We start from the raw sequence: 19,634 nt of genomic DNA on the forward strand, positions 1-19,634 counted from the left end.
CCCCCTTGCTGTTAAGTTGGATTTCTTTGGTGGGATTTGCCCAAGAAAATAGCTACACAAGCAATGAGGAGAAAAGATATATGAAATTAGTCAGCAACAGTTCTCGATTTACTCATTTTTCTTGTCAGAAGATTGAGCAGGATTTTGTGTATATTTGCCTTATTTATAATTGCTATTCTTGGTAGGTAGATCAATCATATCCTTACCTTATTTGTAATTCTCTCTAGTCCTAACACTATATGATTGGGACTAGCTCTTCAATGAAAATCAATCCTTTCTCTTCTTCCTATTTAACACTTTTGTTTCATTATAAATACATGCAGAGCTTCTACATCTGTTTATTACACAATTGTAAAATAAAGGATGAAAAGAATAAATGAGATTTCAACTCATAATACTGACATTCTGGGATCGAGAAAAGTTTGGCCTTCTGCTTTCATCCCAACATCCTTTTACAAGTGTAATCAAATATGACCTGGAAAAGGCTTCTGGAATCAGCTTCATCTGACAGCTTTAGCAGATGAGCCACTCTTTTAAAACCAGTATGTTGCCTGATCACAGATTCTTCCTTGATCTCTGCCTTCATTTCCTGTCTTGGGATCTTATGTTGTGTAAGTGCCCATTGCATTGCCCAGATTGCTAAAGGACGCATGTACCCAAGAGATCTATAACGCCCTTCAAAGTCCCAACCTTCGGGGGTCTGGAAAGCATATCTGTCAAAGCAGCAGTAATACTCCAGTAAACAAGAGGGACTATTAAGACAAACCAACGTAAGCAGTGCACAAGTTGATATATACATGTTAAATGTTCCAACACTGCACATAAACGAAAAGGGAATGACGACTCAACTCACCCGGAACCTTGCTCAGACCAAGCTACTTCATACACACCAACTGCAGTTTTAAATGCAGTTTCAACCATATTTTCATGAATCATGCCTGCAGCAACAGCATATGTAACTCCACTCCATATTTCTCTTGACTGTAGGGTACACATATCAGGTTCTCCATTTGGCAGCATCCCATTTGCTGCTCCAACCCTCCCATTTTTTACCTTCAAGACGTTGAAATTGTAAATCTTCTCAAGCGCTTTTCGTGCCTTTTCTTCATCAACAATGGGAAAAAGACCGCAAGCTCGAGCATACCTTCAAAATATTTTCAATTCAACATGTGAATGTCAAAAGAAGAAAGATGTTCCTTCTACATTCCGTCATTACATGTTTATAGCAATTAAGCAATATAAAAAAGTATGCGATGGAATTACAAGACATGTGCATAAGTAGCATGAACAATCTATATCTGATGGATAATGAATTTAAACAAAGTCCAAATCACACTGAATACTTTAATTATGTTCCAGTAGATGTCTAGGTATGTGCTATTAGATGTCTAGCCTCCCCTGTGTGTGTTCGAATGTGTACTTAATTTGTCTTATCTGGTAAAGCAAAATAGGCAAAATAAATAAATGAATTCTACTCCTAAAAGTGAATATTTAATCATAAAATCTCGAAACCTACTTCTTTTGCAACATACCAATTTCCAGCCAATTGATCAGCCTGAATGGAAGAGCTTGTTTTACTCCCACTGTTGTCATAGTTAAAATACGAACCATTCCATAACTTTTCATACACTTTCTTTGCTTTTTGAAACCTAAACCAGAAGTAATCCTCAGAACCCTTGTCCCCAACCACATGAGCAAGTGCTGAAGCAGCCTGCAAAGCTGCTACCCATAAGCCGCCGCAGTATGCACTCACACCAGATACAGACCATGTATCATATGTCTGGTCGGGAAACCCTTCATTTTCTATCATTCCATCTCCATCCTTGTCAAATTGTTCCATGTAAGCCATGGCTACATAGACCGATGGCCAAACAGCTTCAGCAAACTCTTTATTGCCAGTGGCAACGACATCTCTGTAAACTTGGAGCACAAACTTTGGATTCAAATCTTTCCACCTATCCGTATTATGAAGGTTATAGAAATTTACTTCAAACCATGGATCTCTCATTCCAATGTCATGAGGAACAGCACCAAGAACCTTTCTCTGGACCCATGTTCCATCCTGTAAAAGTGTCATCTTACTAGGATCATGCATCATCACTGCAGCAGCAAAATCTCTCTGTATGCTGAGTTCAAGTTTGGGGAACAGCATAGCCAATGCAAACGATGCATAAAAATGGACATCATATGTATTACACATATGATATTCAATGCCTTCAAAGTAAAGGAACTGTCCCACATTTTCCTCTCTTTTGTGAAGCAAATTTGTCCCCAATGCAGAAGTCATTGATACAGGGCTATGAATCTCCTGAAGTAAGGAGGTCATCCTTCCAAGTATGTTGATTGCTGTGTCATTTTGCTCAGATGTATCTTCTCCACTTCTAAAATCTGAATTGGATCTATCAATGGAGTACCTTCGTTGCTGAATAGTCCGTAAACTATGTACTGGTGGAGATCCATCTGGAAAGTTAAAATTATTAAAAGAAAAAAAAAAATCAGATCAGCTTAATTATAGCTAGCACCTGTAAAACACAAATCCCATTTGTCAATTACCTGTCCAAATTGTTCCGCCTGAGTTAAGATAGTAAAGCTCGTTGAAGAGAGTTGGAGGGTACCTGCAGTAGACCATCAAAAAAATGCTTAACCCGGCTTCAAAGCTTACAGCCAGCGCACATAATTAAACACTTACCATTCAGGAAGCCTCTTGTCATCAAGAATAGGCCTTTGCCATACATCAATTTCTGACTCCCATTTGTGATGCTCTTCGTTTTGGTAATAAAAGAACAAACAACAAAAAAAAAGGGCATTAGAAATGAAGTTCTTTGACCATGAATACTCTCAAAGAATTTCACATGAATAGATTGCCTTGGAACAAGTAGAAATAAATAATAAATGTCTTTATCGATATAAAATAGAGTATTTGCTGCCTACAGAACAAAATAACTTTTGCGAGATTACCAATAATAGCATCCCGTGCAATATCCGATGCCACGTTACTATGTGTACCATAGAATTTAGTGTAACGCCTGATGAGAAAGTTAACTTACTAAGTCGGCGTGGAACAGGATATATTAATAAGTTACACAAAGTAAACAATCAATTGGTTACTGGCCTGTGATAAGTTCTTCCACCATGAAAGTTTATTTCGGGGCAAGCCCATGCCAATGAAAATGTAACAGTTTGTACTGTTCCTGCTGGAATTGCCAGTGAAGCTGCAACGGCCGCCCCAATAAGTGAACCAGGTTCAGAAGGCATTGACATTTCTTCAGAATTTAGGTGGTCGAATGATCCACGCTAATTAGAATAGAACAGGGTAAGTCTATCAAGAATGATAGTTAACTAAAAACAGCGAAATGGCAGAGAAAATAAACAAGAAAATGTATAAGGTAATTTCTCACATGAATATTCTACAGACTATATTATAGAGTATTCTACAGACTATATTATAGAGCAAGTAGCATCATTCTTTTACATCCAAAATCCCTAAGAGATAATATTTCGGTAGCAGTGATTCCATTCCTAGCAATAAATGAGTTGTAAGTTAAACCTCTATACTTAACTGTTTTTTCAGGAGATGGTTATACAACGTAGACTTCAGTTTTTAAAAAAAATACTGTTCATCAATGCGATAAACTAGTCAATGAAGTAGTAAATAAATGACAATTTCAAATTATTTTTGTAACAAAATGGAATAGAGTTCCCAAATTTGGTAAAACAGTGCAGCTGCATTTCTAAGTTTCTAATAAGTGGTCTATAAATTTATCTTTAGAGTTCTGATAAACTCTTGATAAGCCTGAAATTAGCTCATAGTTTAAAATCTGAACAAAACATACAAGATTGTTTGTCAAATAACTTGCACTAGATTTGTTTTCTTTTACTTTGTAACATGCAAACTGAATTCAGACCAACTACAGAAGATTTGTTGGTCTTGTGAAGCATGATGAACCAATAAATATACAACATAAGTCGCTCAAAAGTAGGAAATTCTGGCTCAAGTCAACTGATAATGTTTAGTACTACCTCTTTAATTTCATTCCACATGTCTCTTGCTGAGATACCATTCGAGTTTCCAGATATCACAAAAGAGGGGCACTCAGATACATGAATTGTGTCGGTCCCTTCTGCTGCAATTGCAAAAGTTACTGAGGGCAGTCCCTTTGCAGTCCTACATCAATTTTTACAAAGAATCAGAGAACCTTGGGGAAACTATATATACATATACCTGGAATCCTTACAATTCTAAATGTTTGGCAACACCAACAAGAGCAGGCACTTACATGTGGTGCAAGAGAACTCCACTGATGTTATCCTCTGTCCTGGAAAAACAAAGCCAGTCAGATCAGGTGGATCCATAAGTCCTAGAAAGTATGCCATGAATAGGTAAATTTTCAAAACTGGAAAAGTTTCTGCTCAAAATGTCATGAAAAAGCTAAGAAAAATTTTCAGAAAAAACATTATTACAACACAAGGAAGTAGGTTATGCATCTTTTACCTAAATTTTGAATTGAAATGGTGGCCAGAGAGTCCTGAATCGCCACCAACAGAATTCTAGGAACAGTAGAACAAGAATATCAGAAATTTCATAAGGGAATGCATGCAGTGCAGTGCGTCAATTTCGGGAAATTAACTCAAAATTACTGGATATAGCATAGTATAGTGACTAAATCGTTAACTATTCAAAACTTGAAGCGAAAACAACCCAAGAAAGGGAACTTACTGCCCAACTAAAAAGCAAGGTGACATCCGCTTCTGTCTTTCCCAAATTAGACAACTGATACAACATAGCAAACTTCTTCATATCAAGGCTAGATAGCCCACTTTATTTATGTCTGTGGTTGTAGGTGTATGTGATGGAAGGGGGAGGAGGAATGAAGTTCAGAAAAGGTTTCATACCGTAAAAGTAAACACTGCCACAGGGAAGCTGCTCTCCTTATAGTTGTGGGGGATAAAGGGTGAAAGTTGTCGACATGCTACTTTTAGAGCTGGATCAGGTTCACCTTCATTGAATCCAAAAGGTGATTCTATGAAATGACAATTCATGAAGTGGGGCTCAAAACTAACAGAATTTAATAGAAGATTACAAGATTACCATCATATACAGTCCAAGACCTTGGGAACAATGCATGGTACGTGGAATTTTGCCCACCCAAATTCCAGTCCCAAGATTCTATTCCAGAAGCTGACTTGTCACTGTTTATCCACATTATTAAAGGCCTTGAATACTGATTCACAAAAAGCAACTTTGCAGAGAGTATTAAATTTTCTTTCTTTCCTTTCTTGTCTCAGTGAAATTTCATTATTTCAGTAATCGGGAGAAGTATTTTCCCAAACAGCAAAACATCTAAAAATAAGATGTAAGATGCTACAGAAACAGAATATGCTATGTGCTTACTGCAAAATGTCTGGGCTCTTTGGGCATAGTACACTAGAAAACTTTTCACCATTAGGCCGTGAAACAAATATCTGAAAAAGCAGAAACATGCTAGGGTAAATCATCAGTGACAAACAAACATAGGACACAGTAGCAATAAAAAAAACTACCTTTTGACATATACTTAAGTACTCACAATTTAGGTTCACTAGTTCTCTCAGGTTAGATTATTATGCACAATACTAAAAGAAGATGCTGTCAGATACTGTGGACTAGCAGTTTGCTTTTATAGAAGTGAACCATGTAGCCTTGGCATGAACTTTTTCATTATGCAATGAATTACCAATATATCTTTGTTTAACATAATCTTCTTTTATATTTTCAATATTATTATTCAGTAAGTACTTAATTATATTTTTTTCCTTCACACCAGTAGGTGCGCCTTCTCAACTATTACTTGATTACTTCAACTCTGGATTATGGCTAGCACACAACCTCCTGATAGTGAAGAAGACATCGGTTGTCAATCTCTTCTTGTGTTCTCATTTTGAGATTACACATGACATTGACATTCATTCTCACAAGATTCTTATGTGAAATGGATACCAAATTATGTCTAGTCGCCCTCATGGGAACTTGCCCAATTTACGCCTCTATAAAATCATCTGTTAAGAGGACTTATCAGCATAACTTTCACACCGCATAAAATAATTGCAGACAGATGGAACTCCAACAATGTATATCCCACTACTCAATGGAGTAGCTACTGCTTTCTGCCTATTCGAGCGTTGGACAAATTGAGGCATGGGGTAAATATCAGTTGCATGTGTTGTTAGTGTAAGAATTAATATCAAGAACCTCAAGAGAGAGTTTATTTCCTGTGATCCTCAATAAAAATGCAAGGAAAGAAATGTATTTCAGGTTTTGAGATTGGTAATTGTAGCTAATTTCTGTGTTTCATGGACTGAAAAAGACAATGTTATGAGGACTTTGCACAGAGGAAATGTGAAGTGTAATAACAGAATCCATCAAGAACATGAGGAATTGCAGAAATATCAGTCAATCAAAGAATAGATAATGTATGAGGTAAGACATGTAATGGTCCTCAATAGCTTTTATTTTACATCCACATACAAACCTTCAGAATCAGATAAAAATTAAACTTACAGAAAATTGGTTTGCCAAGACTGGCTTATCTTCACAGACCCTAGGAAATAGTTGCCAACGCATAAATTCACCTCTGCAGCTTCTTCCAATGCTTCCAGCACTGAAGATCATGTTAGCTCACAGATAACTAGAGTTATGTGGTTAACCAGGTATACATTTTAGAAATCATGTGATTAACCTGTATTTTTCCCTTTTTCCAGAGTAATGCAGCCTACTTTTAATATGCAGTAACGCAGATGATTACAATGATCCTTCTGTTAATAACAAATGTTGTCACAGAAGAGAAAAGCAGCACCATGAGATGTGGACTCAGATTGTTTGTTCTACAATTTACATAAATAGTTCGAAGTATGAAAATAGTTTGGAGGAATCTTAAGGATCTAGGACTATCCCCAACCCACACCCAACTGCAAATTCCTTTAACCCAGTTTAACGCATGGCAGATGGATGCTTTAGAATTCTAATTTAAAAGAACAGAGACAGAAGACTGTCTGAGATAGAGAAAAGCAGGCACATAGTCTTCAATATGCCTAAAGCAGACTTGCCATACAACATTGTTACCCTATCTGCTTAGTAATATAACAGAGAATTATTTTTTCATATGACTTCAGGATACATGTATAATCGGCATGTAAGTAACTAACATTTTCTTAACAGTTGCACTCATTGAGTGGGTCCTTCAGTAATGTGCTACATGTTGAATAAAAAGAAAAGAGCAAGTGGCAATAGATATACCCGATACCGCCTACAGGAACCCCATGGCAAGATGATGTATGGCGCTTTGTAAAAGGATCAAGAAATACCTCCTGCAACAGTAAACATCACAGTTTTTACAACTGGTATTAGTCAAGTCAACTTTCAGTTAAGTAATGAGGGAAACTTACACCGTGGTCGGACTTTTCCTGTCGAAGGTGCCGCCACAGCCTATAACCTATAGGGGCCTACATAAACCAAAAGGAGATATTACCGGAAACAGACACAGATGACCACAAATCATATATAAGAGAGAGATTTGACTCTGAGGTCTTAGCCAGCAAAGGTTGTAATCTGTGGCATATACACCCACAATTATCATACATCCTTGCAAGGTTGTAGAAAATGAAAATCAAAGCTTTATTCCATCTCTTTTCCTTTTTGCCTCAAAAGACTAACCTCATATGGAAAAAGTGTTTGCAGGAACAATTAATTATGAAACAAATCTAAAAGAGTACCATGCCGATTATCTCTTTTAAAGATAGACTGAATTCAGAAAGGGAATTCTCCTCAGTACTCAGTTTTCTTTTCCAAGTCAGGGATGGAGGTGTCCCCGGATCAACTTTGACCTGTAAAAGATCAGAAGGAATGGACAATAAAATTGGATGGTAGAAAACAATCAATTCAAAGAGGCACATAACAGGTTATGACAACCACCATGAAATCTGAGCTGCCAAAACCTCAAAGAAGTGGTGAGGCAGCAAATGCAAGCACATTCAGACATAAAAGAGTGACTCATGGTGGCCTTGACAGATCTTCTAGATAATGGTGTGCAATGATCAAGTTCTTGTAGAAAAATATTTTGAGTTCTAAGTAGGATAGTGGTCTCTAATACTGACATCAAACTAAGAGGTGTTCTGATTAATGAAATAGTAAAATTCAAATATGGATCCTGGTTGAGTGGATGAAAAGTGAAAAAAGCAAGCTCATAAGATTCCAAATAGTGAAATACTGATTGTGCATACCATCCGGAATGGAATAAATAAATAGTTGATGAACTCAACTGATTAACATACTTAAGAGAGTGAATGCTGCTGTTATTTCTTAAATCCCAGAACGATATTACTACAAAGAAATTTATTTATAAATTTTGCTAGAAAGCAAGGTAGAAAATTGTCGTGGCACACATAGAGGGAGGACACAAACTCATAATAGCCCATACTTTCAGAAGGTGGAAATCAATAAATGCAGCTATGGCTTACCTTTTCATCATGATCATGCAAAGCAGATTCCCCTTCTCCTCCATAAAAACCATTCTCAGACATATTTCCTGCATGTAACGCATGAGCAAACCATCGTCGTTCAGATGAACCACTAATCATGATAAAGTACCATAATATATACAATTACACATGTATTATTTTTTAACTTCTGATAAATCTTAAGCCTTTAGTTAAACCCACAAGCCACAACAGCTTCATATTATCCTCTATCTCATTTTCAAACTCATCACAAGGCTGAATCAACATCAACTGACACATACGTCCAATTTGAAAATGACTCTAACTAAAATAATTAGCTCAGTTTCAAAGCAAATTTGAACATATGACAGCCTCCAAGCTACACACTACCAGCAGCATTTGATCACAAAATGAAATACCAGTAAAAGGGAAAAAAAGAACGGAAGTAAAATACGTTCTCTCACCCGGCTTCATTGAGCAAGCCAAATTCATAACATACTACTCACAGGCAAGAACACTAGCATCTCACCAACTTCACAGCCAAAAAGGAGGGCCCATGAAAGCAAAACGAACCAACAAAGCAAGACATAAAAACAGCAAAAACAAATCAAATCAAGATCCATTATAGAATCAGACCAGCGATATCTGATGACAGCCCACGCGATGAGTAGGCAGTGTAAGAAAAAGCGCGCAGCTAATCAAGATTCTTGATGATCAATGAGATGAATAGAAACAGGATGAGCAGAAAAACTGATATAACTGCTGAAGAACTAACCGGAGGACGTGCAGTTGCAGATGCTATTTCGCAGGGAATGGAATCTCAAGATTGGTGAGAGGAGAACTGATGATTGGAAAATGAGTTGTTTCTTTTTATTGGAGTTCAAAGGATGAGGAATCAATTGTAAAGTCAACTTTTTTGCTTTGTATGGAAAAGGAGGTAAAAGGTTAACGCCAAATATTTGCACTCTAGTCCTCAACTTTTCAACTTTTTTATCTATCTTTACCTCTGTAATTTTAGTGTCCGACTCCGCAATCTAGTTCAAATTGTGTTTCTCTAAAATTTAGTATAATTACACATAGATTTTATATATTTAAAAAATTATATTTAGTACTCTCAACATTTATTTCTATCTAACAGATAAATCCCTCCCTTAGTCAAAATTTATTAAATTTATTGATTTTAGCAAAATAAAATTAAATATAAATTGATATTTATCTTCGATTAATTTATTACTAATCGAACAATTTTTTCTGTCCAAATTATCCTTATAAGTGCTAAAATATATCTCGACACACACATTAGTATGCGAAGATATGTAACAGTAATTTGGTCGGAAAAAAATTTTGTTTAACCTACAATAAATGACTAATAAGTCAATAAGAATAAATATAAATTCACTCAATTATTTTGCTAATATTAACAAATTCAATAAATTTTAACTAATTGATCCATTTATTAGATAAAAATAAACGTTAAGGGTACTAAATATAATTTTTGAAACTTAAAAAAAATTACATACAATCATATAACATCTCATGAAAAGACAATGTATTATCCCTTTATAATAGTTTTCTTTTACTAGCTAGAAAACAATTTAGAAAAAACACACACGCAAGTAGAGAAATACTACCCATTTATTATTTACTCACTCTCCATCGCTCATTCAATAATGAAGAGAACATCCAACCATTAAATCCAACATTGACACACCAACGACTTAGGATCGGATTTCTGCCCAAGATATTTAATAAAGTTAAACGTAGGCTATGATCTATATGTGGATCCTATCAAAATTAGATATTAATTTTCTCCGATAGTAAATCAGTCATGGAAATTATAATGGACACGCATAGTGCATCTATAATTCTTGCTAAATGGATATCGCAGACACAATTCTTCATAACAAGTATGGGTACCATTTTTATTTTGTTATTTTGTCTAAATTAATGTGGTAAAAAGTTACTTTCATAGTAATTAAAAAAGGAGGGGGGGGGGAGGGGATTTATAATTCTGACCTACTAAATAACGAAAATCTGCAAATCCATTGAAAAAGTGGGGGTGATAACTGGTTCAAAGAAAGTAAATAACAATCATAAATAGGACACTATGAGTCATCGTATATGGACAAAGGCTTTAAGTATGCATCATATCATTGTCGAAATTCCCAATACGACCAATGCGCGTCAGGGTCGACCCCCCAAGACAATTGCCGACCTCTTAACATTTTTTAGGATACAAGATTAGACCAAAGATGAGAAAATGTATTAAATAAAAACTAATCATCCTTCCAGACGACTCACATTATAATATCGTCTTGTGGATCGGGGGCATCCAAGGCCGGACTTGATGTTCAGTGGTGTCCTGATGAACACCAGCCATGAGTCACGGCACATCTAATATGCCACCACAAGTATAATCGGAGATAATTATTACACTGAGGTTGATTTTAAAATTTTGATTTGGTCCAATTTGATGAGATTTGTCGTGGTCCAATACTTTATAACAAGTCATTGATGTTTGGTTGTGAGTGTGCAGAACAGAGGAGAAACTTATGTGTAGCTTTCCTCAAAGAAGTGCTGCCTAACGATAGCTTTGACCCTCCACCAAAACAAGGAGATCAGCCAGAAAATCTCAGCCCAATTTTTAGGTACCAAGTGTAGTTGAGATGCAATAAAAATGCATTTGGAACAAAGTACAACAATAATACCCACTTACCAACATGAAAAAAGACCATCTCAAAACTCTACCACTTTAACAAACTACAACTATTGATGCCACCCAATCTCAATCCAGAAACCTATAATAGAGGAAACATTATATAGGAGGAGGCCATTTGCCCCATACAATTCTGCTAATCACGACTTACTGGTAATCCGACTCCTAAGCATCTTGCTGAACCACACATGGAACGCAACTCATCTATAATCACAAGATTATCAACTTACAGTATCTAAAATATGCACCACAAGTAAATAACCACCCAAAATCTTGCCTTAGACAACCGAAAATGGAACGCTTACAAATTAAGCACCCCTCACTAATAGCAATTTATTGATTTCTAGTGACAAATACTCAATTGTGTTGTGTAACAATAATCAGAGTCATCAAAGGCAACAAAATTCCCCACTACTTGCGTGGGTCAATAAGACAAAAAAAAAAAAGTAGGACAGAAATATGATTCTCTTATTCATTGGGGTACCACTGAACTATTTTCACTAGGAAAAGAAATTCCCAAATGGGGGCAATAACAAATGTATCTTGCAGCTGTCAGAAAATGCTTATATCGTCTCTTCTCTTTATGCAGTAGCCTCCTTCAGATATGCAATTAGATCTGCACGCTCTTGAGGTTTCTTCAGCCCAGGGAAGACCATCTTGGTTCCAGGTATGTACTGCACCGCCACATCATACCCATCAGAAGAATCACAGCAATTCTTTCCATTCCAATAATTAGATTATCAAATCATATAGAAACAGGCACTCCAGTAAGTAAATTCGAAGAGGCATATAACGGAATCAAACACCAAACAAAACTATTTACGTGAGTCCATATATATATATGGCAAAATCGCAGTATTAGTTTCAGTAGATAGGGGTTTAGCACTTTTTGGAAAATACAAAGGGGTATAATGGAACTTGGCCATTTAATGGTAAGGTCGATAGCCTTTGACAAACGGCACGTGACCCAACCACACCGTTTCCTTTAACACTTAATGGCAGAGGACAAACGTGTCAAAATTTGAGAATTTCGGGACTATAAGTGTCGATTCGTAAAGATTGGGACTAGTGAGAATGACCATATCTAGTGGGACCAAAGATGCGACTTTGCCTATACATATGTAAGCAATGCCCGCAAGGCAAGAAAAACCAGTTTCAAGCTAACATAGAGCTGACTCCGCACACAGTTTAACGCTTAACAGTTTATCTGATAAGTAACCAATCAAAAAACCACCACAAGGATAGAGGAGACGCAACAGACAATCCTACTTTAGGAAAGCCATGACTCTGTGCACTTGAGATTAATTAACTTGTGATACTAACATGGATCAAGCTTAGAATAATAAAATATAATCATTTTCAAATACAAGAAAAACTACTGCCCGAACTTTGAAAACTCAAGTCCGTAAAAGGATAATATCCATAATAATATAAATAAGTTATAGAAAATATTTTAAAAACATGCTAATAAGGTCTGCATCCATGTCCATAGTGGTGTTTCCATTGTGAATAAGATAAAAGACTAGAGAAAATTCACAAAATAAATGACCTCTAGTTAATAATCAATGCTCAGGCACAAGTTCACCTACCTTCTTCGGATTAAGCAAGTAATCATAAAGTGTATTCTCTCCCCAGATCACAGCCATGTTCTTGTTGGCAGCTGAATAGGAATAACCAGGGGTAGTACCAGATTGTCTCCCGAAAAGGCCATTCAAGTTGGGACCTGAAAAATCGGAAGAAGTCAAAATACATCCTCAAAGCATAAAACAGAACAGATGGAAGATAGAAGAAAACAAAAACGGGAAAGGATAAAGTGATGAGCTAAATTTCCTTTCTACAAATCACAAGCCCAAAAGTAATAAAAGCATACACAGACATAGATCATACCGATGGCAGCAAGCAGCATGGGAATTAATTGAACAACTGTTTCCAATGACCAGTTAGATTTCAATTAAGGAAATATTGGATAGAAAGTTAGTTGGACACTGGGCTCAACAAGTCCATATATCCTCATCGACTGCTAGATAGCGGGAGATTTCAAAACCGAATGAGCTGAATACAAAAACTGAATCCTAACCAACAGAAAAAATGCCAATGAAACTAATTATGAGTTTCCCAAGCAATTAGATAATATGAATCAGAAAAAAGGACATCAATGAATAGGACCAGGCACAAATTCTTTTTCCTTAGCAAGTTACGACGATTTTAAATATTAAACTATAAGATCAGAGACATAGCAAATACGATATACCAACAATCCTTGCTAAACTAAAATGAGGAGCCTGAATCACAGGAAGTGAAAGCCCCCCGCCATCACCAACTGCTACCGAATCGAAATCGAAAAAAACATAAAGAGAAACAGGAGATCGGTGCCAATAACTTATCATGTAAATAAAACGAATATCATCATCATCATCAGATCGGGCACATGTACATCAACGAGCAAATAAAAACAAAAACAACCAAGCAACTCAACCACAGAATTAATAAGTGTCTGTGTGTGTGTGTGTTCATTTGTTTCCATGTTTTAGAGTTGAGAAAAACCTTGCTTGTGGCCGGCGCCTTTATCGACGGTGTGGCACTGTGCACACTTGGTCTTGAAGATCTTCTCACCGGATTTAACATCGCCGGGCGGGGCTTCACTGAATGACGCCATGAATTTGATCTTTCTACAATGACGAGAATTTGGGGAGTAGGGGTCGGGGTAGGGTTTTGAAGGAATCTGGGCGTATGAAATGAGGGAAGGTAAGAAAGGCGAGAAAGAAAGAAGTTTCTAGTGGTTTGTGAAAGAGGGGTTTGTGTTCATGCACGTGGACGCCCCACCAGTCAAAGGTTTGAACCGTCTCTTCAACATGTCCAATTACGAATGTGCCCCTATGACTGGTCAATGGACTCCCCTGCCTTCTCGCTTCAGAATAGGGCCCCCCTTGGTAATTTGAACATTCCAGAAAGAACCCTTTCTCTCTCTCCCTCTGTCTGAACTCTTTTCCCCCAACAGAACACAAACTATATATATGTGGCTGTGATTACTTGAAATTTTGTAATTAAATTAATATAAAATTATTTTTAATTAAAAATACAATAAGATAATCAATGTGATATATAAATTGTATTAAGTCGAAACAAAAGAATAATATTACAATAATATGATTTATCTGTTATTAAAGTAGTAAAATATATTTGAGATATAATTGAAATAAATATTCCACAAGTAATGGAAAATTATTTGACAAAATAAGATGAGAGGAAAATATTTCACAAGCAAGCACATTGTGTGTATTTTTACTCAAAGAATGTGTACACATGACTCATAAGCGCATGCGAGGTGTGTTGTTTTATGGAATTTTATATATTTTTAAGTTGGTATTTTCTCAAACAACGTAAAAATATTTATAATTATACTAAATTTTAAAAAAATTAATTATAATTTACCTTTTAAAATATTTAAAATTAAAAGATGTTTGAATTGAGATTGATCCGAATTGAACTAAAGTGTATATTCAATTTTTAGTTTTCTACTTTTAAGAGTCTACCATCTCACTTTGAAAAATTGAATACACCAAATATATTTTCCAAAGTTGATAACAAATATTAATAATTCTGAACCAAAATAGATTTTCAAAGAAAACAAGTGTTTGAAAACTACTAATAAAGTAAACTAACATCATTGGTAATTCCAACTCACAACATGTTAATTGAAATACCTCTGCTTTTGAATGTGCAGATTGGTTTTTAAAGAATTAGGAGGAAACAAGAATACATGAGCAAATCCATAAATGGTTATGCAGCATATTACAAGTCTACTGTTGAGATATGTAATGAAACCCACAAATGGTTTTTGTGCCTTAATTGCAATACAAAAAATTAGCCAAAGCACAAGCTGCGTAACTAGGTTAGCAATTCCTGGAGTTGACAGAAACATATGACCAAGACCTTCAACGCAGCTGTACAAGGATTATACTGTGCATCGTTTTTAATTGATCTTGTCTCTACATAACATCCAGCAGCAGTTTCCTGCACAAGTTTTGGAGAAAATCAGAGGACAGAGCCGTGTTAGCTGAGCTGATCATTCGAGCACATAAGGTTTCTGTTTCTACTAATTGGGAGCATAATTTCTGAGGATGGAAAGATAATGTGCATTACTCTTACTGTCTCTGGCAATAGAGCTTTCATGTTTCTTCATGAAATCCAGAGTATGCTGCACCTGGACATTTTGCCTGACAAATAAATATCAGAAAATAGAAGTTGAAACTATGTTCAAGTAATCATGCAATTTATTAAGTAGTGTAAAGTCAGAAATCCTTAGAATACTGGAAGGATTTAGATTTTATACATGAAATATGAGAGAGTACACGACAGAATGAAACGGTTTCAGAGATGAAGATGTTTTTTATGCACTTCTCTCTCTTGTGTAGACAAAGGTGAGATTTCTTTCACTTCTTGTCACCGGAGACACTAGAGTAATGAAACCATTTGGGCAAGTAAGCTGCATGTGTGTTGAATGGCGATGTCAGTATTTCTTATTCTAGTTTGAGAAGTACTTGGGCTAATGGGACTTCTAAGCCAGATCAAAGTCACATGTTAAGTTATAGTGTGTTGAGACTAAGACTTAGCTATTTAACTTTCATTTGTCAAACTATGCTGAAGAACTATCCAATAAATTTTCATTCACAAGTTTCATTTGTTAAAAATGACGTTAATAGTTAAAGAAACTTCCATCCACAGCATGCATTCATCATTTCAAGTCCATGACACGATAAATGAAGTTTGTGATTTGTACATGTGAATTGGCCTATAATTCTAGCCAAAGCTGGCTCGCCTCATGACTAAATGAAGGGAGATTTCAATTTAGAAGACTGGCATCAACTTGATTTAGTTTCAATTTCCTGAACATACCCTTAAAATCTTTAGGAAGTAGGCTACGAAAAAGCGAAACTAAACCAAAGCTAACTTAGGAATCTACATTACATGGAAAAACTACCACCGAAAATTTGCACGGACCTGATAATTGAATTTGAACTTGAGAATTTCAGATCTCACTCTCAGAACGTACCATCCTGTTTCAATGGGCAAAGGTAAAGATCATGATAATCAAGGCATTTGCTAAAGCTGGTAAACAAAGCATTTTATTGTTAAACAGAAAATAATGAAAAGGAAATTAGTTTGAATCACATCTACATCAACTTCGTTTTTCAGACTTCTTCCGAAAGCTCCTTTCTATGCAGCTTCTGTGACCACAGTGGTGGACAAGCTAATTTCACGAAAACAAGTTAGGGCAATCTAGTGCACGTCTCTAAGTAGAAGATTATTGCTAACAAACTGGAGAATATTTCACTTTCAGACTCATGCATTAGAGCAACCCAAATGCACCTCTTGAAGTAAAAGATCAGCAAAATCATCTTGGTACCCGCAGTCCATGTTTTTCATAGCCCATGAACTTGCCACAACCAGGCAACACCTCATGTGTTCAGTATCCTTTTCTGAACAATTTTGAAAAGGATGCTTGAGGCAGAAGGATGAAAATGCCAGATGCATGACTTGATGTTAAAAAATCAATTGTTTTCTTCAATGTGGAGACATTGAGATTTCAGGTCTTTTCAGACTAAAAGAACAAAATACGAAGAACAATATTTAAGTTTCTTTTACTCTCATTATTGTGCAGGAGCTTGCTATAAGAAAAGTAACCTGAGCTCCAATGTGGAAAAATATATGAGCAATTTAGGAATAATATTGCTACATATTTAATAAGGCTTTGCAGTCCACGGTATATAAGAGACCAACAAGCAGTGACTAGAAAAATCTACTGAAGATAGTGAAAATATTTTGTTATTCTGTATATTTAATTCAACACAGAGACAATAAATCAAACGAGGAAAGAAATTGCAACTGTTGATGTTCTGTCAACACAGGGATCCTCACACAATAAAGAGAAAAACAGGCAGATACAAAATTCACTGTATTGATATATTGCTAAATCAACCAGAAATTACGAGAGTCAGTGCTCTATTTTATGTTCTTCCTCACCTGCATTTGTGGTTCTCACAGCATGGATTCGAGCTCGCATTTGCATCTGCAGGTGAGGTCCCGACAAAGAATTAGTGGATGCTTCCATCAATTTCAAGTGCACTGCATCCCGGGAACTTCTTGGATCCTAGGGTAGTCATTTTCCTTCTCACTTTTGTTACATCTTCCCATCTGCTGGCAGCAGCATAAATGCTAGCCAGAAGTGTGTGACTGCTGGATTCACTGGATTCAATATCCAGTAGCTGCTTAGCAATGCGTTCTCCCATATCAACATTTTCAAAATTCCTACAAGCACTGAGCAAAGCACCATAAAGTGGGATGACAATCTTGTTATCTTTATTAGGTACCTTCTTTATCAAGTCCTCAGCTTCCTCTAGGAGTCCTGCACGACCTAGAAGGTCTATCAGGCATCCATAGTGCTCCAACTTTGGCTCAATCCGGTAAACCCTAGTCATAGAATCAAAATGCTTACGGCCTTCCTCAACTAGCCCTGCATGACTGCAAGCACTCAAAACACCAACAAAGGTGATATCATCAGGTCTAATCCCATCTCGTATCATTTCCGAGAACAACTGTAAAGCCCTCGAACTTTTTCCATTCATAGCAAGAGCACATATTATAGAAGTCCATAAGGCTGTATCTTTATGGTTCAATTGATAAAAGATCTGCAAGGACTTCTCTAAGCAACCACATTTTGCATACATCTCTATAAGAGCAGTACCAACCACAGCATCAATAGTCATTCCATTGTCCTCCAAGTAAGCATGAATCCACTCACCTTGTTTCAGGGCGCCTAATTGAGCACACCCAGTGAGTAAAGCAACTAATGTATACTTGTCCGGCTTAATTCCATCCACTTGCATGTACCTAAATAAGGTCATAGCCTCATCTACCTTGTTAAACTGTACGTACCCATTAATCATGGTCGTCCATAGAACAAGATCTCTAACAGGACTTCTCTCAAACAATGCCCTAGCCTCATCCAAATGACCATAATTCACATATGCCGACACCATACTTGTCCAACAAATGACATTCTTTTCTAGCATAGCATCGAATATCCCCCTAGCAATATCCAGGCATCCACACTTGGCATACATATCCAACAGTGCATTTCCAATTATCATCGTAAAACCAAGCTGTGTACTTACATACTCATGAATTTTACGACCAAGATTCAAACTCTTTAATGCCGTACATGCTGATAAAGTGGTTACAACCGTAGCCTCATCAGGTTGCAAACTCGACTCTTGTGTCATCCTTCTATAAACACCAACCGCATCTTCAAACCTGTTACATTTCACAAGCCCAGAGATCAAAACATTCCATGAAATCAAGTCTCTCAAGGGCATTTCATCAAACACTTTACCCAAGCTCTCCACACAACCTAACTCCCCATACATATCCAGGACCGAATTACAAACATAACAATCATACAAAGCCCCACTTTTTAACGCAAACCCGTGAATCTTTTCCCCCTCAGGAACCAGCCTCAACCCTCCAACGGCCTTAAACACGAAGGGGTACGTGTAATTATCGGGCCACAATCCCCGCACACGCAGTTCATCAAACAAGAAAAGGGCTTTCCTCCAACTGCCAGATTTCGCATGTGCCTTGATCATCACATTGTAAATAAACAAAGTCGGGCGTTCAACTCGAGCAAATATCTTTTCAGCGTAAGCCAAGTCCTCGGTAGTGGCGAAGGCCATGACCTTGTGCTGGACGTCGATGTTTTGGTGGTGGCCATGGGTGAAGAGCTGGGCTTGGATTTGCTTGAAATGGGGAATCCATTTGCAGCTCTTTAGGAGGTCTATGCATGTTTTCTTGGTGAGCAGTAGTGGCGCCTCTACAGAGGTTCTGCAGCAAAATCTTGGAACAAAATGGCGGGGAAATGATAGCAACGGGGAGTGTTTGCTCACTCGCATAATGCATTTCAGCGGTTCGGTCTGACCCCGGTTCTACATCCCTGGCCTTTTATTCTCTTCTGCTATATATGTTATTATAATAATGTATACACATTCGGGCCCAAGTGAAAATTATAGACAATTACACCCGTTTTTTCTGAAACTTCATGTAATTACACAAAAACACTCAGTAGTTTGGAATTTATATTTAATGTTTTTTATGCTAATTTTCATCTAATATATTCTTTCATTGTTTAAATTCATCAATTTTTTTTATATCAAAAAATTAAATAAATAAAAATCTATATGTACTTTAAATTAACTTATTACTAATTTATTACAAGTCAACATATTTTTTATGACAAAGCTACTGGTATAAGGATTTAAATACTCATCCTCACATGTAATACCATATGGTATAATAGTAATTTAATTAGAAAAAATATTTATTTCACAATAAATTAGTAATAGACCAACTGGGACTATATATGAATTTCTATTTTTTGCTATTATTAACG

The 19,634-nt window shown here is 36.5% G+C and overlaps 3 protein-coding genes across 7 annotated transcripts; all 3 read right to left on the bottom strand.

Moving 5' to 3' along the window:
• LOC105169069 (non-lysosomal glucosylceramidase) lies at positions 257 to 9,404 on the bottom strand. 4 transcript variants are annotated; one of them, XM_011089339.2, is made up of 21 exons: positions 9,248 to 9,353; positions 8,937 to 9,004; positions 8,494 to 8,561; positions 7,750 to 7,860; positions 7,423 to 7,479; positions 7,274 to 7,344; positions 6,539 to 6,638; positions 5,393 to 5,463; positions 5,090 to 5,190; positions 4,894 to 4,997; positions 4,718 to 4,771; positions 4,493 to 4,548; positions 4,278 to 4,316; positions 4,021 to 4,165; positions 3,113 to 3,294; positions 2,959 to 3,026; positions 2,690 to 2,762; positions 2,554 to 2,615; positions 1,533 to 2,460; positions 854 to 1,144; positions 257 to 713 (listed from the first exon to the last, which is right to left on the bottom strand). In XM_011089339.2, the coding sequence occupies exons 2-21, from the start codon at positions 8,962 to 8,964 to the stop codon at positions 437 to 439; spliced, it is 2,886 nt and encodes a 961-aa protein (XP_011087641.1). In that variant the 5' UTR covers positions 8,965 to 9,004; positions 9,248 to 9,353; the 3' UTR covers positions 257 to 436. The 4 variants fall into 4 exon arrangements, with proteins under 4 accessions (XP_011087641.1, XP_011087643.1, XP_020551754.1 ...); XM_011089341.2 differs by lacking the exon at positions 8,937 to 9,004 and having other exon boundaries at positions 379 to 713; positions 9,248 to 9,404; XM_020696095.1 differs by lacking the exons at positions 8,937 to 9,004; positions 9,248 to 9,353 and adding an exon at positions 9,109 to 9,208 and having other exon boundaries at positions 379 to 713.
• On the bottom strand, positions 11,447 to 13,954 carry LOC105169071 (cytochrome c-like). Its single transcript, XM_011089344.2, has 3 exons — positions 13,733 to 13,954; positions 12,778 to 12,911; positions 11,447 to 11,862 (listed from the first exon to the last, which is right to left on the bottom strand). The coding sequence occupies exons 1-3, from the start codon at positions 13,842 to 13,844 to the stop codon at positions 11,770 to 11,772; spliced, it is 339 nt and encodes a 112-aa protein (XP_011087646.1). The 5' UTR covers positions 13,845 to 13,954; the 3' UTR covers positions 11,447 to 11,769.
• LOC105169072 (pentatricopeptide repeat-containing protein At1g31430) lies at positions 14,899 to 19,197 on the bottom strand. 2 transcript variants are annotated; one of them, XM_011089346.2, is made up of 4 exons: positions 17,213 to 19,197; positions 16,190 to 16,245; positions 15,338 to 15,405; positions 14,899 to 15,202 (listed from the first exon to the last, which is right to left on the bottom strand). In XM_011089346.2, the coding sequence occupies exon 1, from the start codon at positions 19,135 to 19,137 to the stop codon at positions 17,284 to 17,286; it is 1,854 nt and encodes a 617-aa protein (XP_011087648.1). In that variant the 5' UTR covers positions 19,138 to 19,197; the 3' UTR covers positions 14,899 to 15,202; positions 15,338 to 15,405; positions 16,190 to 16,245; positions 17,213 to 17,283. The 2 variants fall into 2 exon arrangements, with proteins under 2 accessions (XP_011087648.1, XP_011087647.1); XM_011089345.2 differs by having other exon boundaries at positions 15,332 to 15,405.

This window comes from Sesamum indicum, linkage group LG8 (genome assembly GCF_000512975.1).
Source record: "Sesamum indicum cultivar Zhongzhi No. 13 linkage group LG8, S_indicum_v1.0, whole genome shotgun sequence".
Taxonomy (NCBI): domain Eukaryota; kingdom Viridiplantae; phylum Streptophyta; class Magnoliopsida; order Lamiales; family Pedaliaceae; genus Sesamum; species Sesamum indicum.

Bases quoted from the DNA above. Each gene is read 5' to 3' on its own strand.
- LOC105169069 (XM_011089339.2), bottom strand. From the start codon at position 8,964: ATGAATTTGGCTTGCTCAATGAAGCCGG. The intron at 5,191-5,392 runs GTAAGCACATAG...GTGGATAAACAG, and splicing joins AAGAGCCCAGACATTTTGCA to TGACAAGTCAGCTTCTGGAA. The intron at 3,295-4,020 runs GTAGTACTAAAC...TATTCTAATTAG, and splicing joins TGTGGAATGAAATTAAAGAG to CGTGGATCATTCGACCACCT.
- LOC105169071 (XM_011089344.2), bottom strand. From the start codon at position 13,844: ATGGCGTCATTCAGTGAAGCCCCGCCCGGCGATGTTAAATCCGGTGAG. The intron at 12,912-13,732 runs GTTTTTCTCAAC...CCGATTTTTCAG, and splicing joins AGGCGCCGGCCACAAGCAAG to GTCCCAACTTGAATGGCCTT. The intron at 11,863-12,777 runs GTAGGTGAACTT...GTGGCGGTGCAG, and splicing joins ACTTGCTTAATCCGAAGAAG to TACATACCTGGAACCAAGAT.
- LOC105169072 (XM_011089346.2), bottom strand. From the start codon at position 19,137: ATGCGAGTGAGCAAACACTCCCCGTTGCTATCATTTCCCCGCCATTTT.